Source organism: Neopelma chrysocephalum, unplaced genomic scaffold, assembly GCF_003984885.1.
Source record: "Neopelma chrysocephalum unplaced genomic scaffold, ASM398488v2 Primary Assembly neopelma1_44, whole genome shotgun sequence".
In the NCBI taxonomy this organism is placed as follows: Eukaryota; Metazoa; Chordata; class Aves; order Passeriformes; family Pipridae; genus Neopelma; species Neopelma chrysocephalum.
Genome location: NW_020897703.1, coordinates 14,587,413 through 14,608,353, shown reverse-complemented (window position 1 = coordinate 14,608,353; position 20,941 = coordinate 14,587,413). Strand labels below are relative to the sequence as shown.

The window sequence follows — 20,941 nt, the reverse complement described above, 5'->3', positions numbered from 1 at the left end:
GGAAGAAAAAACAAACTTGGAAAAAAAACAACCTGCACAATATACATGAGGATACAATTCCTGAGTGTATTATATTACAGGAAAAAAAAGTCATTATTTCAGATGGGGGAAAACACCCTCGCTAGGAAACAAAGTATTTGTGAATTTCAATTAAGTGGGGAAAAAAAAAGCTACCCTACTTCAGCATATCTACATCTCAGTTCTCAGAATACACAGAGTACACAAGGTCTTTCCTCCTACTTCCAGTCACACTTTCTCAAACTGTGAAGGCTAGAAAATGCTAATTTTTAACTCGGAGAGGAATTGTAAAGAATGATTTTGTGCAAATTGTTTGAGTTGACAGTACTTTGTACTTCCAAGTATTTCTTTGTAATTAGGATTTATATTGGTTTGATTTACATCTACATAAAAGGAAAAATATATTGTCAAAGATTTTTTTTTTAAATTATTTCGCCAGATTCACAGCTGGTTTAAATCAGTGTATATCCACTGAATCATCTGACTGAAATGTTGCTTCACTGGTTTACCTCATATGCAAGTCTCATTTAATGTTTTTTTGTTTTAGAATAATGCATTAATTAAAATTTAAAATGACAGATAATACAATTATGAAAATATATTTTCTAGTTATGATAGTACGTATTTCCATGCAGTGTGACTTGTCCCGAAAGACTTAATTTTAATCTGGTTATTTCATTTGTGAACTGACATTGCCAAAATGCCAAATGAGTGGTGCATGCAATTCGCTTAGATCTGAGGTGACATCACTGAATTCATTTTAATTAGGCCCACTTTAGCCATCTGGAATATACTGTGCAGCTCTGGTCAGGGCTGAGTTTAACTATACTTCCAGAGGTGAAAGGCAAGTGACTAATCCATTGAGCCACCATCTCCTCCTCCAACACGTGCTCACACACTCACCATATGTCATATTGCATTAGAAAATTCTTTATCAAGAACTCAAGAATTGGGCTCTTTTTCTTAGATAAAAAGTAGGGGATGTTCAGAAGGAAGCATCACTTTGTAAGTGGCTTTCTTTCTGCAACTTCTGCCCGTGCAGTGTTGTTCACTGTTTACATATCTAACATGTGCTTCTGACAAAATTTACTCCATTATAATAAAAAAAAAAAAAGAGGGACAGAGAACAGCTGTAATTTACTATTTTACAGTTATAATAAATGTAAGCTTTTAGTAAAAGTGTTACTTTTGGGATTTTCAGCAGCAAAGATAAAATGTTTCCTTCAGTAGAAGACAAGGAAGTATTTCTTGAAAATATCTTTATCCCTATATTTATCCGTCTATTTGTATCACTGTGTACACGTGTGTGCACACGTTTTCAGCTAATACCGTTGTCTACATCTAAGAAGTACATGAGTAAAAAGTTTCAAAAACTTCTAAGCACCTTATTTCTAAAAATATTTTTAAAAAATTCCTGAAATTAACAATGCCTAAATAGAAGATCCAGTTTTATTTTTTTAATGTAATTAGTTTAATTCCTTTTAACAACATTTTTAGTGTAAAAAACATTGAAGAGATACATGTGTTTCTCCTAATGGCAGCTGAACTGGTTTATTGTATTACCTTGATTTCACAGTCAGGGTAAACCAGATTAGTTTTGTACAGGCTGCACAGCTTTGGTTAACTTTACTCTTCCATCTCACTGTGTTCTGTACTAGCTTAGGCCATCCAGTAAATCTTCATGTTTAGTATCTGTCTCTAGTAACCATTAAAGGCCTGATGCTCATGTGCAGGGACCATTTTAGGAAAAGTGAGAAGGCCTTGTAGTTTTAAAGTAAGAGGTTCTATATTCTGCCCCTTCTCTGAGCTAACCTCTGTCACTGTGCAAATGTTTTAGGTTTTCTCTGCTATTTTTTAAGGAGAAAAAATGGAGACTATTCTTACTGGATTTCATGCAAAAATCATGATGGGACAATGTACAGTGTCCAACAGTACCTCATAAAACCTCTTCCTTGCTGGTATTGACAGAGTTTCACAGTACTCTTCACTTTTTTTTATTTGACCAAGTCTCAAGATCAGAGACTGTGATGCATGGTAGTTAAAAGCTCTATGCCCAAGTGTTGATGTGCATCAGTGACACCAGTCCTGATGGCAGCCTTGGTGAGTCTTTGTAATAGTCACTGCTTGTTACTGATAGTTACTGCTCATACATAAGAATTCATGACTTCCTTTCTCGTAGTGCTTCTGCTGGAGAACTTAATGCGAGAGTTGTTTTTTCTTCTGCAATTAAGCAGGCATCACACAGTGTCTGTCCAGAGTGAGAGGTGCAAGAGAGGATGTATTCATGGGACCCAGCAAAAGATGTGACTCTCCATCCGTTTTACTATTCATTAGAATTAATTTGGCATGGAGTGAATAATCAGATTCATGGACTCTAATTCTCTCAGATGCTGTTAGTTAAGCTGCTGAATGCTCTTTTAACTAGACAAATTAAGAAAGGGATAGGTTGTTCCTAGCAAATCAACATCTGATTCCAAACTACCATGATGCCTTCTCTTCAGCAATCATGAGTTCTCCTTCTGAGTTGTTGCTATTTGCTATTTTAGGTGATATTATAGAATAAAAATCTGTCTGTGTACAAAAAGTCTGTTTAACATGATTTTTTTAATGTCAGAGTGAATCCTTCTACTGTTTTAAAGTACTACTTCATCTCCTTTCTTTATACTTCTCTCATAGACCTGTGATTGTTTAGCTTTGATCTTTTTACATTGTACTTTGCAGTTTGCTCTGTAACTATATATTTCCTGTGAGAATTATGAGGAAAATACCTCAGATTCTCCTATGCGGAATTGTGCAATATTGGGTGTAATGTATATGCCTTGGTACTTAGACCTTAAAATAAAAGTTTATAACTGCAAGATGCCAAATTTCAGTCTCCCTGAGGTAAATATATCCTTGGTTCGTGAGGTGCTGGAGCTGACAGAAGAATCTGTATGAGAAATGATCAGTAGAAGAAGTAAAAATTCATTTCCTAACTTGTGGCACATAAAGTATCTAAAACTGAGTTACTAATAGAAGTATTACAATTAAGTTCAGTTCCTATCTTGCTTTTCGGACCATGTCATTTTTGGCTATGTAAAGATCAGGGTTACAGCTACTGTTGCTGGAAAGTTTGGAATATAGACTGAATAAGGTGAAAATGAGGTGACAGCTGGTAATCATTCTTCTTCAATGATGCAGTGATTGTTCATGGAGCAGTAGCAACATGAGTCTGCTAATTTCACACTCTTTGAGCCAAGTGCTTAGTGTCAAAACCAGCACCAGTCAGTAATGCAAATTGCTGTGATGGAGCAGCTTCCCAGCCTCTCAGACTCCCCCAGTAGAATTCTCTGCATATGCATTTCTTTTGAAACATTATAGATCCAGTTAATAAATGTTGAAAAGATGCAGTCCTCCTAATGCTTGATGAAGCTTTTGAGGGAGTGAAAGAAGTTTGTTTATCTGTACTTTGATTGTCCCAGGAGTCAAAAGTAGGAAAAATACAACCATTTACCTGTCAGATTCAAGGTATTTTGGAAGAATGTTAGAATACAGCTTGTGGAAAGGTTATGTTGAAGAGTAGTTGATTTTGAAAATACATATGAAAACAGAAGACAGGGCAAAAACTATGTTTATTAAATCAGATATAGGAGGTTTTATGTAGTGAATGAGGGAAAGACCAAAATGTTTATATTGACATAAATAAGAGTGTCTGGAAAAAAAGAAAAATAATTTTTAAAAATAAAATCACAGCAGGTATCAAGGTTGATTTTATAGACACACACATATGAAGAACTGCTTGAGAAACTACTAAGGATAAAACTACTAAGGATAAAGCTGAAGTTCATTTGTTATTAGTTCATTTGTTTCAGTTTTTCTTTATAGTAGTCCATCGACTGAATGACACTCAGCATGTTTCAGCTGCAGAGAGGTGGCTGCTGGCCAGCTGTCTGCTGCTGCTCTCGGAGTAGGCTCCTTGTCTGGTCAGTAGGGGATAGTTAAGGATTGGAAGCCTGATCTCTTGGGACAAGTGAAAGCTTGCCTCACCTCTGCCAGACAAGCAGACTTTTCCAGTCTGATTATTAAGGGCAAAAAGTTCCTCAACCTTATGATACCTGAGCTCTGTATTTGGTTCAACACCTCAGCAGGCCCGATTTCTGTCATGCCTTCTGTAAAGTGAATGGTTATTCATTGTCATAATTATCATTAAATGGCAATTTTTGTTACTTTTTATTCCAGAAACCTCAGTGTTTTCATTAAATCAGAAGTGTGGGATACAGGGAAAACTTGTTAATCTTCTGATCAATTTCTCTGTTCCTCAATTTTATTCAGTATTTGTCTTACCTTCTGATTTCTTTTTGTAATCTACAACGTTATCGTGACCCTGATCCTACATGAGGTTTCCCTAGACCTTATTTCTGTGCCTTTCCTACATTCCAGTGTAATATGTAACCCTGGACCTCAGTGGGAGGGCTGCTCTTCTCCTTTGAGTAATTAGTCTTCAAAATGACTCTGGTTTTGCATGCCTTTAGTGGGCTTAAAAGCTTTTCCTGGACAGGAATTTTTTTTTTTTCCAAAATCATATTCCCTGATCTTATTTCGCACGTTCTTTTACATTTTGTCGCACTGTTTAAACTGCAGTCCTCCTGGACTAATAAACAGCTCCTTTCTTTCACAGCCGCTCAGCCTTCTTATTCAGCAGCTGCTTGTTGTGTACTGAAACAATGGCACTGATACTGTGTTTACTGTCTTCATTATTCAGTCCTTTCTCCCCTCAGGTATTTCTACTTAAAATAATGCTTGAAATAAAGCCTAAACAATAAAATTAAAAATATGTGAGTTTAAGTATATATTGCAGCACTTTTTAGTCCTTTGTCTTAAGTGCAATATGTATTGCTATGCGCTTTGTGCCGGAGCTTTATTACTAACTGCTCACAGGTGTCAAAAATTCAAGCAAGTTCCTGTCAGATAAAACTATGGAAATAATTTTGTTGTTTAGGTAGCCAAATCCAGAGATAGTCCATGGAAATAAAGGATGTAGGTATCTTCAAATATCATGCATTGGAATTTTCTTTGCCATTTCATTCCACTGCATGCTTCCTACTTCATTTAGTATTTTTAGTGATCGTTTTGTTCTGCTCCTTTTTTTAGGAATCGTATAAATTCCAATCTTTATAAATTTTTTCCTGCTTATTTATATGAGATATATTTTAAATGTTTTGTTATGGCTGCAGTTAATTGAAAGAATAGGAGAAGACATTAATAATTTTTCTAGTTTTAATTGAATACATCTGTCCCTGGCTTGTCAGCCCCTTACCCCACAATAAAAAAATATAAAGCATCCGATTCTGTAAAATTCTAACTAGTTTAAATCAGGTAATTTGAGATTTTATACTATGTATTTTAATACATTCTAAGTTGGGTTCCTATTTAAATTAGATAAATTCTCATTTTGAGGCCTGTTTGGCCTTGCCTGGACTGTACCGAGTGGTCACTATAACAGTGAGAGTGTAAGGCCCTGTAGAATTTCCAGCTGTTGGTAACATTGCAAACATTGGAACCACTCATATTCTTATCCACTAATTCATTAAAAGTTGGGGACATTCAGGTCTGTGCTGCAGGGACAGGTGCCAGTCATTTCAGGCTCTGCAAAATTTTTCTGATTCATAACTATGTTTTTTAGCTTTCAGGGGATATATTGTTCGTAAAAACTACACAAGATTGAAAACCAGCTCTGAGCGTGTAACAGATCCTCAGCTTACAAGCAGCTGCTCTACTTCTGATTTTGGCTGTGAAGAAGACTGGTGAGTTGAATCCTTTGCTGTGTATTCTCTAACAAAAGCAATTTTCCAGACAATGAAATCTGAAAGGAGCAGCTATGTCACCATGATTTAGCCAGCTCTTAGAGAATCTGATATATTCTGAAGATGGGCACCTGTAGGTTAGCAGGTTCCCCCCCTCAGCTTAGTCATCTCAGTGTCTCCCAGTAGGTGGAAAGGTACTGTTTGCCCTGGGTTGCTGTCCTGTTTCTCTGCACTTCTTGTAAGTACCCAGAATACTGTAGACTGGGGACAAAATTGCAAGTGCTCAGCATTTCAGAATTGACTGCAGTACATCTTATTAAATTGCTCTTCTGTGCCTGCAAAGCACCATGCAGACCAGCAATGAGACAGGGAAAAAAGCTATCAAAACCAGATGGACAAGTCACTGACAAAAAGCCTAGGAATACTGTAAACCATAGAGATACTCTCCTCTTTGTAGAGAAAAGCAATGGATTTTTAGCAATGCATTCACTCCAGGCAAACCTTCCCCTGACACTTCCTTGGATATGAGAGGCAAAAGGGATCTGTTATGTCTGACTGACCAACAGTTTTCTAGGACAGGTGGCTGTATTTTCTGGACTAATACCTTTCATTAGCAAGTTTCAGTGGCCAAGAGTTATGAGATCTCTCCTGCTGATACCATTTTGGAGAAGTTAACTGTTACTTCTTTATGTATGCTCATAACATTGAGTTATGTTAACTTCCATGCTAACTTTGCTACATGCTCTAGAGCATTATTATAGGATTTTGTTCAGGTGTAACTGCCTGCATTCTTGTAGGTTAATAGTGCTCCATAACCTCTCCCTTACAGTATTCTCTTTTCACTAAGAAAATGGTTCAGGCCATTGGACAAGGCCTAAGAAATAAATGGTTTTGGTAATGATTTTCAGGGTAAAGAACAAGCCCACTACAATTTACCATCACAGCTCTGTTGTTGAGTTGCTTGACTGCTCACTGGGGAACGAGTTTCCTAATTTGTGATTACCTTCGTGCACGTGCAGCTCCTTCTGTCTCCTACGTCCTTAAGGGGTGTGTATCTTATGATCTCTTTAGAACTACTGATGATCGTGTGGTCATTCGTTCTCCAGTCTGCACTGATGGTTGAAAGCAAGAGCTAATAACCTCTCTACTGTCAGTTTTCTTTGGCTTCCAGAATTTTAATTATTTACAATGTAAATAAACATTTTCGTCTGGACTTGTTTGGAGGCACACAGTCTCTATAAACATTTTTCTTCATTTATTTCATGTTAGTTAGTCAGGAATGGTTTTCTTCCAGTTTTGCATCAAACTGTCTCTGGAATTCCTTGTTATTTCCCAAACATATTTTTCTGGATAAGGTACAACTTGCTTAATTGTACATCTTTTGAGGCTCACAAGGATTTTATGGTTTTGTTACTGTTGAGATGAATTTGGGCTCTATGAAGCAGAAATATACAGATCTTTTAAGACATTTAGCCATCAAACTTACATTGAAATCAATGTCTAAATGTGTTTAGATATCTGGCTTGAAGATGCCCATGTGAGATACATTGGCCATTCAGGTTTTGTATCTAGTCCTGGTTGCTATGCACAATCAGATAGATAAATAAATTCTTATTTTGCCTGGAGTTGGAAAACTGTCATTAGTGCTGGCAGTTCTCACTATAACCCAAACAAATATTGCAGATTATTTGCCTAATCCCATAAATTTCTCAGCAGTGGCCTCAGATTCCAGTGAAGTTTGAAAATGTTCAGCATTTTGTTCAGGTAATGTTCAGAATTTTGGACTAAATCAAATAATGTAGTTCACATAATTCAAGCCTTACTTCTTCATGTAGCTGTCACTGGGCTGTTGTTTTAAGCATGTGACTGATCAGTTATAGAGGAAACTTGTAGGAAACAGGAAGGCCGCAGAATAATAGTGTAGATGCTTAACACAGTATCTGGTAATGTGACCTAGAGAAGACAACCTCACTGTGGCTTCGCATATCATGGACCTAAAGTATATATAGCCTTTTCTTGACATCATCAGCTATTGAGAGGAACCTGCAGGCCTGCATGGCATAGAGGAGCTGAATCACAATCAAACCATTACTGAAAGTGGCTCATTCCAAACTTAAAAAGGGCATAGTTAATTTAAAGAGTCAAACCATGGTCAAGACATGGGACAAACATGGTTCAAATGAGGAAAGCGGAAACCTTTCTGAGCCCTTTTTACAACCCTGCTGAATAGCAGATTTACCCTTCTGCATGAAGTCAAATAGGCAGCAGAGAAAGGAGGAGTGTGATGAGGTCTCCTCTCGCTAGGAGAGCACAGACATCAGCCTCACTTGATGTCTGCCTCCATTTTACAATTGATTATCACGTGAAATCAAAGATGCTGCATTTTGCAATAGCATAACTAAAATTCCAAGTTAGTATTAAGGATCTTTTGAGCTTATTAGGAATAATTTCTGAAGAAGGGAGAAGTAATTTTCTAAAAGATCATGTGATTTTGAACTTGTTAGATTGGCAGATCTCTAGTGAATATATTTTTCATAAATGTTCTTAGCAGGATAATCTACAGTTCAGTGCCTAATGACCTTAATCTATGCTACCTTGTTCATGTTCTTGTTCAGACAGATCTATCATTCTCAAATATCTTTAAATCCCTCTAGAATCTTGTCAAAGTATCTGCAACCTGCGTGTTCCACCACCATCTTTTCCATTTCCCTCCCAAATGAAAATTCTGTTAAATAATACTGATCTGATACTTACCCTGGAAAATACTTCCTGTATTGTTCATTTTTTCCTCTAGCTCACTGACTGCTAAATATCACAGTATGTTACCTATATGTACGTGATCAGTGCCTTTACAGTGTGTGGTATAGCAGAAAGCATTGTTTCCACGTAGTGACTTTGTTATGCATCAGTTATGTCTGTAACTGTAACTGCATGTCAGTGAGTATCCCCTGCTCCTTGGTCATATGGTATCATTTCTACAATCATGAAAGGCTGATGTGAAGAGAAAAGGAACAAACCGTTCTCTATTGAGAATCCGGTGAGAAATAATGGGCTTGCATTGCAGCACAAGAATGTTAGGTTAGATGTCAAGGAAAGCTTACTAATGGTAAACCGAGTGAAACTCTCTGTAGGTTGCCTTGAGAAGTTTTGACATCTCCATCACTGTAGGTTTTAAAAAGCTTAAACAAACTTATGACCAAAAAAAAAAAAAAGAAGAGTAGGTGATTTTTCTTTTAGAATGGGGGTGGCTTAAATGATTTGCCAAGGTTCTTTTTATTATTTGTAAATACAGAGTGACTTCTTGAACTGTGACATCTCTGTGCCAGTGGGTTTGGCATTGCAAGCCAGCCACTTTTATAGCATCATAGTGTCACCAGCTGTTGCTGCGTCAGTGTGGGAAGTAAGTATAAAAATTGTTCTAGAGGAATTCTCCATGGGTCAGCTTTACTTGCATCAGCATTATTGCTGTGCCTGAAAAACGAACAATGTCCATTTCTGAATGGTTTGCTACACCTGGCCCATTGAAATAGCATGCAATGTGGACTTACCTACATGGGCACTGGTGGATTAGCACATAAACATAATATCCTGGATATCACAGACAGCAGAGATTAAACACAATTTCAGTCACAGGAGCACAGATCCATTCAGAAATTGGTTTAATGTGAATTCACCTGTTCCATATAAAAACTCTTCTCTCTTTTGCTATGCTTTCTTTAACTTGATCTGCAGCTTGCCTCTCACTAAAGTGGGATTCAGTCTGTCAGTCAATAACAAAACCTTCCTTGGATTCTTTTGTTTAAAAGAAAAAGAAAAAATCACTATGTTGGTGTGCTTCTATTCTTCATGGAGGGATGATTGAAAAGGTCATATCTCCACATTTTAAAACTTTTTTTTTTTCAGAATCTTCAGAAGAATACCATCAGGTTCTGTTGATTTATTCCTTACACCTTCCCAGATTGTTCCATATTTCCTCCTTGGAGAATTTCAGTTTCTGTCAAGACCACACTGTGATTTCTTGTATAAGTCATCTTTTGAATATGGATTTTCATTTCATTCCACAAGAAAAGCTGGCATAAAGACATTCTGGTTTCCTTTAATTGCTTCACTTTCCTATTTTTAATCATAGCAAACATTAAGGTTATTGCTTGTGATGGAAATAGGAAAGCTGAAATCCCTGTGGCATGCAGTGGAACACAGTGGGCCTGATTCTGATGTCATATGAACTTCTAATTATTTTACAATTCATAAGTTCAGAGAATTACTCAAGATTTTTAAAGGTGTAAATGTAAATATGGGCACAATTTTCCAGTGTCATCTGGGTTTTTTCCTCCTTCCCATCCCTTTGGAATTTTTAATCTACCCATACCGGAAGGATTAAATTGGTTCTGTTCTATAATATATTACTTCTGCAAAATGAGCTGTATTATGTCTAGTAGAATATCTAGGAGTTTTTCTAACATTTTTTAAAGCATTTAAATAATGAAAGTCCAAATTCCCTTACTTACACTCATAATGGCCAGAATAATTCCAAAACTAGATGTATTTTCTCCAGCATAAATAAATCTCTGCTACTAGTTTTATGCTGCAATGGTTCAACTGCTTCTCAAGCGTTAAAGACAGTAAGGCTATATACTATACAGATGTGCAGACAGACCTTAGGAATCAGTGTTTCTCCAATGTTTCTTGCTCATTCAGTGATTTATAGACAGTCTGTATATGAAGAGGCATATTATAGCTCAGTAGCTGAACAGTCAGCAGCAAATTGTTGAATTACCTTACTGAAACCAGGCACATGCACTTGATCTCTTGCATCCTGCCTAGGTAATTGTGCTGACTGGATCTCATCTGTCTGACCCAAATACTGCTTTCCTACAAATGTGGAAAATAAAAGTCCCTGGAAACTATAGGACAAGCAGTTTCTTCAAAGACACCTGAAAATACCCTGCCTCAGATACCACATTTTCAAATGTTAGCTATCATCACTGATTGACTTAGATTAATTAACTATTGCTGAGCTGCCCTCCTGTTGTCAGGCATTGGAATGGGCTGCCCAGGGAAGTGGTGCAGTCACTATCCCTGGAAGTGTGCAAGAAATGACTGGACCTGGAACTTAGTGCTGTGGTTAATTAGCAAGGTGGTGTTCGGTCAAAGGTTGGACTCTTGGAGGTGTTTTTCAACCTTAGTGATTCTATGATTCTGTGACTGCATTTTCCATGTGGCATACTAGCCAAATTTTCAGAATAACTCAGCAACTGTTTTCAAGGTGCTCGGCATTTGCAGTTGATACTGTGTTTTCAGATGTGTTCCCTACCAGTTTGACATTGTGGTGGGTTGACCTTGGCTGGCTGCCAGGTTCCTACCAAGCCATTCTGTTGTTCCTCCTTCTTAACAGGACAAGGGAAGAAAAATGCAGTGAAAAGCTCATGAGTTACAACTAGAAATCAAGTACATACTTACATTAGCAACAGTACATTCTGTGGAAGCATGGGCTATCTTGCAGCAAATTCAACCCAACTTAGAATTGTTAAATCAGAAACACAGCATCACAGGGATCCTGAAAAATAGTCAGGGTCTAAGGGCTTCAGAATTCCAGAGGCTGATTTTTGCTACCTTAAGACAGAAGGCAAGTTGATGATCTTTACCTTCATGCTTTAAACATTTATGCAGGGTTCTAGCCCTGGCAAAGTTCTGGGTTGTTGTTTTTTTTTTTTGATAGAAGATAAAGATTATTTCAAGCTGCAAATTTAGATCCAGGTCCAAACCACCCCAAAATCTGAATATTTAAATTTATATGATGATTCAGTCTGGTTTTGGCATTGCAACATACTGATCCAGTAGCAGATTTTGATTTTTATATCCAACACAGTGATATTTGAGGATTATTCATAAATTTTAGCTTGTATTGAGTTTATTTTCTGCAATATTGGGAAATGGGGGAATGCATCATCTCAACAAATGCTTAAGGGAATTTTGGTGAAAAGGAGCAAGTTATCTAACTCATCCCACTAAATTAATGATTATCTAAGTAATATATATACAAGATAAATAATAATAGAGAACTTTACAGATAATACGGTATAAACCTAAATGCAGTGTCAAATACAGTCCTAGACATGTTTATAATCTCCAGTTCAAGAAGTATGCCAGTACTAAATGACAATGCATATTTAAAATTGATCCCTTAATTTCCTCCAAGGAAAACACAAATTCAAATTACAGTTTAGGTAGAATGTTTTCCTTGTCTTCCTTAGTGTCAAAGAATAAAGGGGAATTTAAGTTCCCCTAACCTGACAAGCAAATCCAAAGTTCAGTCATGAAATTGCAACATTACGGAAAAGTTGAATGTTTACTGTATTCATGAAAGCTTCATTCTGTTTTGACAATCAGAAAGTTTTGCTTTTAATCCCAGTTTTAGGACCATGGGCATACCAAATAATATCTATGAACCTCATTCTTTTTTATCCATTAAATGAAATTGGTAGCATCTTTTTTTGGTATTGCATAGCTGAAGATTCTGAAGCAAGTTCTGTCTGGGTGGACTGTTGAAGAGATCCATGGACTTCAAAGGCCTGCCAACAAGGATTGGGGCCTACAGAAGGTTTTTATGTTACTTTAATCAGCATTAATGAGAGTAGGAGTTGGCCTTTAATATTCTTATGGTGACATAATGTGATGATAAATAGTAACAGATATAGGCAAAGAATCTAAGACATCTTACTTCTTGCTCTGTGCTTAACCCAAATGGTTTTAGGAGAACACATGTGTTTCACTTCTTCCTCATATGTCAAATTTTGAGTGTCTAAGTTTGAATACTGTGAAAACAGCTTTTCACAGCCCTGGAAAAAAAGTTTCATGTAAAATCTTATCAAATTAATCTCAATACACAACTTCAATTTCATAGAATTCTCATAAAATCATTTTACACATATACCCGGATCCACAAATTTTTAATGACAAATTCATTGGTCATAGCCTGTTACTGTGTTTAATAACATGCACTTCGTTATAAGAGGAAATGGGACTGGTCTGTGTTTTTTCTGAATCGACTGTATGTGCATATTTAGAAATTGAGGGAGGGAAAAAAGAGAAAATCAACAAAACAGTGTATGCCAGTAAACCTTTTGTGAGTGAATAAATTACAATATTCAAACTACGTATTTTATTTTTCTTTGCTTTTAGGCAGCAAACCAGTAACCGGTCTTCTCCCACGGTGCCTGATTTTCTTGAGAAACAAACAAAAAAGGTAGTACTAAGTTTATATTCTAAAACAACATCATATTATAACTTCAAATTCCTGAGTCCACAGTTCTGCAGTGTGTTCGTGGCTGCTTGGCATAGCCATCTGAACATGAAACCGTTAGTGATGTTTTGAAGTCTTTGAGACAAAAGCATGCTTGCTAAGAACTTTAGTTCTGTAGAGAGACAGGGAGGTACAGTGAATAAGAGAATCAAAAGGCTGGAAATTTGCTGCTGAGAATAAATGCTAGCTGCTCCCTGAGGTGATTTGTCTGTGCACTTCACTTTCTACAGATGTTAGAGACTCTTTTTTAGTAAGGACCTGAGGTTCTTTGGTAGCACTTTGATATCCTGCTCGAATTCAATATGTGAAATGGAGGAGTCGCTCTGTGACTTGGAGCACAGCATAGTCTTTGAAGTCTGATCCAATTTTTGCTGCTTACCATTTGATGTTGAAAGGATGAAATGGAGAAAATGTACAGTTTTTGCCAGTAACTCTGCTGAGCATATGTAAGATTAAAAAAACAAAATCCCTTGGATGATGTACTTAGAAATGTTAAGCAGATTAATACCTTCCTATAGCTTTTTTCTAAAGATACAAATTAACTATGAGAGGAAATCAGCATACAGTGCATGCTATGATTTAACTGCATGAGGAAAGGGGATAAATAAGTTAAATGGAAAAAAGTAAACAAATGTTTGTGACATGGGTGCTAAGTTGGTGTTGCTGAAAGCCACAAGGATCTTATGTAACTTAAATCTAGCATTAGATATTTCACAGAGTCATAGAAAATAGCAAGTTGCTCTCTATGAGATCACAGCTGTAAATTATCATGGCAGAGTGAAATCAATACATTTCTTATGTGCCTACACCAGCATTCTTTATTCCAGAATGATTTGGATGAGATTTCTGCTTCTCCGGTTATTCTAAAACATTCATTTGAAGTAAACGATTCGCAATCAATTAGCCAATCCGAGGCAGTTGCAGACCATCAGTTGTCAAGCCTCTTGAGATCCCATAAAAAAGGAGGTAAGAAATATAGTAAAGTAGCTGTGATATTGTTTAATGTTTATAAGCTACATGTTGTCAGCATGTAGCTTGCTTTATATATTGATGAGGTCTTTTAACCCCTTGAAAGGCAGGAAACATAAAGAAAAAAACTTTTTTCTACACATTTTCAACCCAGAAATATAAAAAAGCCCTTAAGTATCTGAATTACAGACACAAAAGTATAATGATTTTTAAAATACGGATTCTACTAAAAGTGTCCTTATTAATCTCAAAATACCCTTTTAATGAAATCGAATCTACTTTTAAGAGCTTCAACTTTCTTTTGCTTTCCAACCTCAGAAGTCAAAGACAGTAATGAAATCTCTCATGTTTGGCAGAATGAAAAACAACTCAATTGTTCACATGCATAAAAATTCAGTCAGCGACACAGACCATCTGCAGTAATTCTACAATCTATGCAGTGTAGATTTTTATTTTGTTTACTGTTACATTATTTTTGCCATGCTCAATAAGAATTTAAAAACTCAAAGTGAAACTTTTTGACATTTTTTGAGTTTTACCTGGTTTATCTTTGAATATTTCAGGAAGTCATTACCTATCAGAATACTTTTCTCTGTTACTGTAATCCTTGTGTCTTTGCAAATTCATGAATACTGACTTTGTTACTGTATTGTGGAATACATTCCCCAATTTAAGATGAAGTAGGTTGATAATGTGATATCTGTAACTAGAGCCAAAATGTATATGATAATACATTAATTTCCAGGTTAATACTAAAAATTAGTTGTTTGTAATGTGCTATACATTGACATTTCTGCTTATTTATTTAATGGGACACCTTTCAACTTGTAAATCTGTAAATATTTATCTGAATAATTAAGCCCTTGTCCTGAAATTTATGTGTTTAAATTTTACAGAGTTCAGTTAAACAATTTACAATGTAAAGGTAAGAAGATAGGTATTTATAGGAAGATCCTTCTGTTACAGGAAATAATGTGAATTCAATGTTTTTAGTCTTTTATACAGGCATTAGGTGGTTTCCATGCTGAAAACAGAATAGTATGTAAACACAGCAGATTTAGCACATTATTCTCTCTTCATGCATTTCTGTCCATATGGGTTTTGAATCCATAGTGTGGGACTGCCGGGGGAGTTTGCATTGCTATCTTAAATTATTGCATGTTAAGCAATAAACCTGTCAAACAGAAATATCTTCATTGCAGCAAATCCTCTTGAGGGAAGCAGTCAGGGCCCAAATCTATCATCCTTACTCTCGCTGGATATTGTATGTTACTCTGCAACTGATCTCCTTGAAATCAAAGACCACATGTCTGAGGTAAAACAATTAGAGTAAAACTGGCAGAATTACACCCTTAGCAAACATATGATTCGGAGCCATTATGCAGTAATTTAAAGAGACTTCAAAAAATGTGAAGTGATAGAAGAATAGAATTTGAAGAGGAGATTAGGGCAACATTGATCTGAACTATTGAAGAAACATCTTTAAATGAATAAGCATGCAAATGCAGAGAAGTAAGGAATTTCCTAGTTAAACATGAAAATATTCAGATAGATGATCATAGAAATCACACTTCAATGAGTAACTATTAAGAAGGTAAACCTGCTGCAGAATAACTTCCTTGGGTGCTTTTAAAAGCACTGCATGCATTCACAAATGCAGATGCTTTCACATGATGCTCAGTCTGCAATCAGTCTTAATGTATGAAGTATACTTTTAAGAAGATAATATTCTTACACCTATTGTGAAAGTTGAGTGAATTGGCAAATACCTTTTTGGAATAAGAAAAAGTATAAAATACACCTGCATTATAATGTAGGGCGATACTACCTAAGCTGTTATTCACACAAAAAAAGCTGCCCACTAGGTGGTCCAAACAATGTAAAGACTGTTATTTTTCATAGCGAAACATTATTCTGCAATGCTAGAGATTGATTTTTAATTCTCCTTCAGTTACATTACAAGCAGAACTAGTCTATCAGCCTGGTAGTAGTGCTTGGACCTGGAACACGGAGGCCAGTGGGGAAGGGAATGTGACAGGTTGCTGCACTGGTCCATGACCCAGTTATGAAGCAGCGTTGGTGTTTGCTGAAGGAGGGAGTCTGCAGGCAGGCTTAAGCAGAAAGGAAGGACAGGCTGCTTATTTGTCTTGAGGCCTTGGTAGGTGAGGCTCTAGTGTAGTCAAGGGGGACAGAACAGAAAAGGGAAAAAGTAGTTGATATGAATTTACGGGGTTTTTTATTAATCAAGCAGACTATTCACTCACATCTTGTTATCCAGGTATGTAATGGCACAGGCTGCCTGTTCTCAGTAGTAGATTGGCAAAGGAAAAATAGACAAGGAAATTTTCAGAAAGATCATGCAAAGACTATACTCCATAATTAATACAGAAACAAAAGCCTCTTTTTCACTTCAAAAGCCTTTACACTGGGTCATGATAAAACTGAGCAGTGTGGCCAAACTGCATGCAGAGCAAGTTAAGTGCATGCATGTCCTATGGTTGTATAGAGTCACAGGGGCTGGCTTTACACTACCTGGACATTCCCCTGGGCTCTGCCAGAGCAGTGGGGCAAGACTAGTAACAATGCTAAGAATTCCCTCCAGTGTCTCCACTGTGACACATTGCCTGGGCAGAGAGGAGAGTCCAGTCATAAGAAACAATTAAGTCAGAAGTTAATTATTCTAGTCACAATAAAGTAGTACTGAAGGAATCAAAATCTCCAGAGGCCAAGTAGTGGTATTCCCTTAGACAAGATAGATAGTGAGACTGTTTGAAATTATTAATGAAAAGTGAGTGCTTCATAGGGAATTGACCAATGTAACTTTCCTTTAAAGGTAGATGTGACAGATTTTCTGAGATACTTTCCTTTGCAAAAGGAAAGCTAATAGTATCTCTGCACTGACCAGGGGATGACATAAATAACTGAAAAAATGCACAAAGAGTCTCTGGCTATGGAGATTCTCTTTTGGGAGAACAGTATTTCTTCTGAATATGTTCAGTTTATGCCTTGTACCTCACAATATTGCCGGCAATGCTGAGATTTTGTGAGAGGTAGAGAAAATTGTCAGGATTCTGTGAGATCTGGAAGTATGCAATCTATGGTGTCTATAGCCACAATCTGAGGCTGAAGTAGCGAATAGTCCATTTCAATATAGCCTTTGATTTTAGATTCTTTAATCTTTTATATTTCAAAACTAGTGGAAATTAGGGCCTGGCAAGGCCTGGAGTCCCATTAGCTACTGACCCATTTTGAATGTTTTCTTTGCAATATGTATTTTTATTTTTGTGTTATTCATTTTTCTCTTCCTTTCTGATAAACCAATCATAAAATGGGGTTTCATGAATGTAGCTGTGTTGGTTTTGGAGAAACATATGAGGTAGTCACTGTTTTTTGCACTGATGGAAGACAAGTAGGTAATGAAATATGTCAAGTTGGTGCTTGATGGGGAGGAAGGTTGCTGCCCAGCTGAGAAAGTACTGTGGACAAGTTTTAGTAAGCACATTGTGGGCATGGAAGACATTATTCCCCAAGTGTTACTCTGCAGTTGTCATCACAGATGATATTTATAGGTTCATCACCCTAAACAGGAAATATAAAATAATGATGACTTCATTAATTGTTAGGACTTAACTCCAATTTTAAGGAAGTGATCCAACTCTAATTCTATCAGGACCATAATCGTATTAAAATACCCAAGTCACAGAGAATAGGTGGCTTGGGTGTTTTGTCTTTGCTTCAGAGTACAGTTTTCTTTGAGTCAGACTTTGTTATTGAAAATACTTTGAACTGCCTCGATCTCAGCCCTGGAGTACAGTCTTGATTTGATGTCTTGCAATTGCCAATGAAAGGTGCTTAAATATAGAGAACCGTCTTACACTACATTGTAGTTTAACGTTGTAGTAGAGTTATAACTCTGATCTCATTAATTCCTAGTTTTACATTGTTTTACAAAAGGTAACAGCTATGGCAAAGCAACAATCATTAGTGCCTTGGAAATGGGGGCACTTTTATCCTTGGATTTGCGGAAAGCCAATGTCCCAACATGACTGTAATAAGTATTTTAGTAAAGAACAGGTATTATATCACAGAAAATGTGGTATCAGGATCTGAATGTCATGTAACAAAAGATGCCACTTCATTTTCTGCAAGTAGAGAGAGATTAATCTAAGCTATTCAGATGTTTGTGTAACTCGACTTCCTGTTTGATTCTATTATAGCAAATCTTCCTTTCTAAATGAAAAACAAAACATAAGGTAGTGTAAAATACTGCATAGACTTTCAACTAGTAGTCATTGTCAGATGGGATGATACTGACACATGAATGCCATGAATTTCAGAATCCTGTCATTAAGGAATGTAAGTGAAAGAATTTGTAATCTATTTAGAATTATTTTTAGTTGTTTAATCAGGAGTTTCATTTCATCATTCTTAAGCCCCCTACTGAGACTAATTTTATATTGAAGGAATGTAAAACATGAAAAACTTGACTGTAGTCAGTAAAATCATAACAGTGAGCAGAATTGGGTCTCAGTTGTAAAAAACTGACATGAAAAATTTTCTACATATCTGGGTTTTAGAGAATTTTTGGGCAGAAGATTTGATTTGGTTTTGGGGGATTTTTTGAGTGGGTCGGATTTGAGTTTGTCATTCTTTTGCAAATAAAATAATATGATTATGGGACAGTCTGACTGCTACAGGAAACTCTAAAAAGACCAAGAGTGTGTGACATAATATGATCTGATTGCACTGAGCATGCTGTACCTATGTGTGAGGCCTCTGAGATCTCCACAGTATTGTCCTACTACATACCACGCTATAACAGAGGAATTACTATTAGCCATGTTGCAGTCGAAGCGTCTGGCAGAGGAGTTGCCGATGTGGTATGTTGTATAATGAATTTCCAATTAAAAGATCCTGCTACAGTAGTGTTCTGTGGCTTTTGAACCAAAATCTGACTGGGCATATGCAGGAGAAAAAGTAGCTTCCTTTTCTTTTATCCTTAAAAGAGTGTCACTGGATTACTAACTTCTTCACACCTGGAATAAATGTGGTAAGGTCCTCACCTTGAGTACTGTGCCCAGCTCTGGGCCCCCCAATTCAGGAAGAACACTGAGGTCCTGGAGCGGGTCCAGAGAAGGGCAGCAAAGTTGGTGAAGAGTCTGGAGAGCACGTCCTATGAGGAGCAGCTGAGGGAGCTGGGATTGTTTAGTCTGGAGAAGAGGAGGCTCAGGGATGACCCTATCACTCTCTACAACTGCCTGAAAGGAGATTGTAGCCAGGTGGGGGTCAGCCTCTTCTCCCAGGCAGCTAGTGACGGGATGAGAGGACATAGTCTTGAGCTGTGCCGGAAGAGGTTTAGGTTGGACATTAGGAAGAATTTCTTCACAGAAAAGGTGACTAGATATTTGAATGGGCTGCCCAAGGAGGTGGTAGAGTCAGTGTCCCTGGAGGTGTTTAAGGAAGGACTGGACATGGCACTCACTGCTGTGTTCTAGTTTAAGGAAAGACTGGATGTGGCACTGAGAGCTGTGGTCTAGTTGACTTGGTGTGTTCAGTCATAGGTTGGAATTGATGATCTCAGAGATCTTTTCCAACATAAGTGGTTCTGTGATTCTGTATTTCTGTTTCTATTATTATAAGAAAGGATTATCCCCTTTCTAGGGTTGTGAGACTGCGTATTTAGATAGATGGATTCTTTTGGTAAGCTTGTTACTATGCATTGCCTTGCATGTGATAGGACCCTGCAGGAGCCCCCAGGAGGGACCATCACCTCCCAGCCTGTGGAAAGTCTGAGTTTTTTGCTTTCTGGATTTGTGCTTGGCAGGAGTCTGTTAGCTTCACTAGCCATTAGGGTGAGAAACAGTACCTCATTTTTGGGATTTCAGTTCTTCAGCATATAGTTCAGTGTGAATTCAGAAAATCTGTCTGCAAACGTAAGTGAAGTCACTTCTCTCGGCCTTATGTAAATTTTTTTGCTAAGACTTGTGGTGGTAATGTTTGTATTCTGAACTCATTCACCCATAGATGGTTTCTGTTAAACCTTTTGCTATTCTGTGATGGCATGATTTGCCGACTGCATTTGGCCAAAGTGTCAGACCAACAAATCTGAAAAGAAATTAGATTGTTCTCAAGTTTTTCTTTGCTGCTTAGCTTCTTAATTGTTTTTTCCCCTCCAACAGACAAAGACACAAACAGTGACAAGTGATAAATACAAGCTTTGATTTGTTAAACACATGTTAGCTCTATGTTTAGCCGTAGGCAGTGAATTTCATTATAGGCTGGTTTACTTCTGGATTGGTTATTGTGATTGCTTCCAATGCAAAAAGATTTGACCTGCAGCCATGACTGATTAGTATCAGAGGTGAAAGATAAGATGCAAGTAACTGCACAGAAAAACTGCAATAGAGTTCTCCAGAGACAACTCTACTTGTTCTTTATAAAACAAGTTAAAATTCAGCTTGTCATGACTACATTGCAATAAAAATAATCTGCAGCTCTCATTGAAAAATCAAAAAATAATAGTAAGAAAACAAAGAAATTTAATGAAGTTGAATAATATATACACAATAATACTGTGCTAAACCCCCACAAATTTTAATAGGAGTTCAGTTTCTCCTTTTAACACACAATGTCTACTACTGTCTTTCTGATCCAAGCTGCAGTTCACCTGCTCTTTGTCTTCATTTTCTATCCACAGCATACAGGTTTGTTTGAGCACTTCTTTTTGCATTATCTTTGTTGGTAGTTAAGCTTTTCATCATGCAGTACTTCACTATTCTTGTTACTGTTTGAAATTCTCCAAGTATTCTCTATCAGCCTATTTTTGTTATTTTGCCAAAATTGCTGGTGCTCTGAACCACCAGCATAT

General features: G+C 36.9%; 1 protein-coding gene across 12 annotated transcripts in view; it reads left to right on the top strand.

Moving 5' to 3' along the window:
- MYO3B (myosin IIIB) overlaps positions 1-20,941 on the top strand; it is a 202,899-nt gene that overhangs the window by 141,156 nt on the left and 40,802 nt on the right. For all 12 annotated transcript variants that reach the window (XM_027678607.1, XM_027678608.1, XM_027678606.1 and 9 more), the window contains 3 exons: positions 5,681-5,801; positions 12,984-13,047; positions 13,932-14,070. In XM_027678607.1, the coding sequence (XP_027534408.1) occupies positions 5,681-5,801; positions 12,984-13,047; positions 13,932-14,070 (324 nt within the window). The remainder of the gene's footprint in view (positions 1-5,680; positions 5,802-12,983; positions 13,048-13,931; positions 14,071-20,941) is intronic.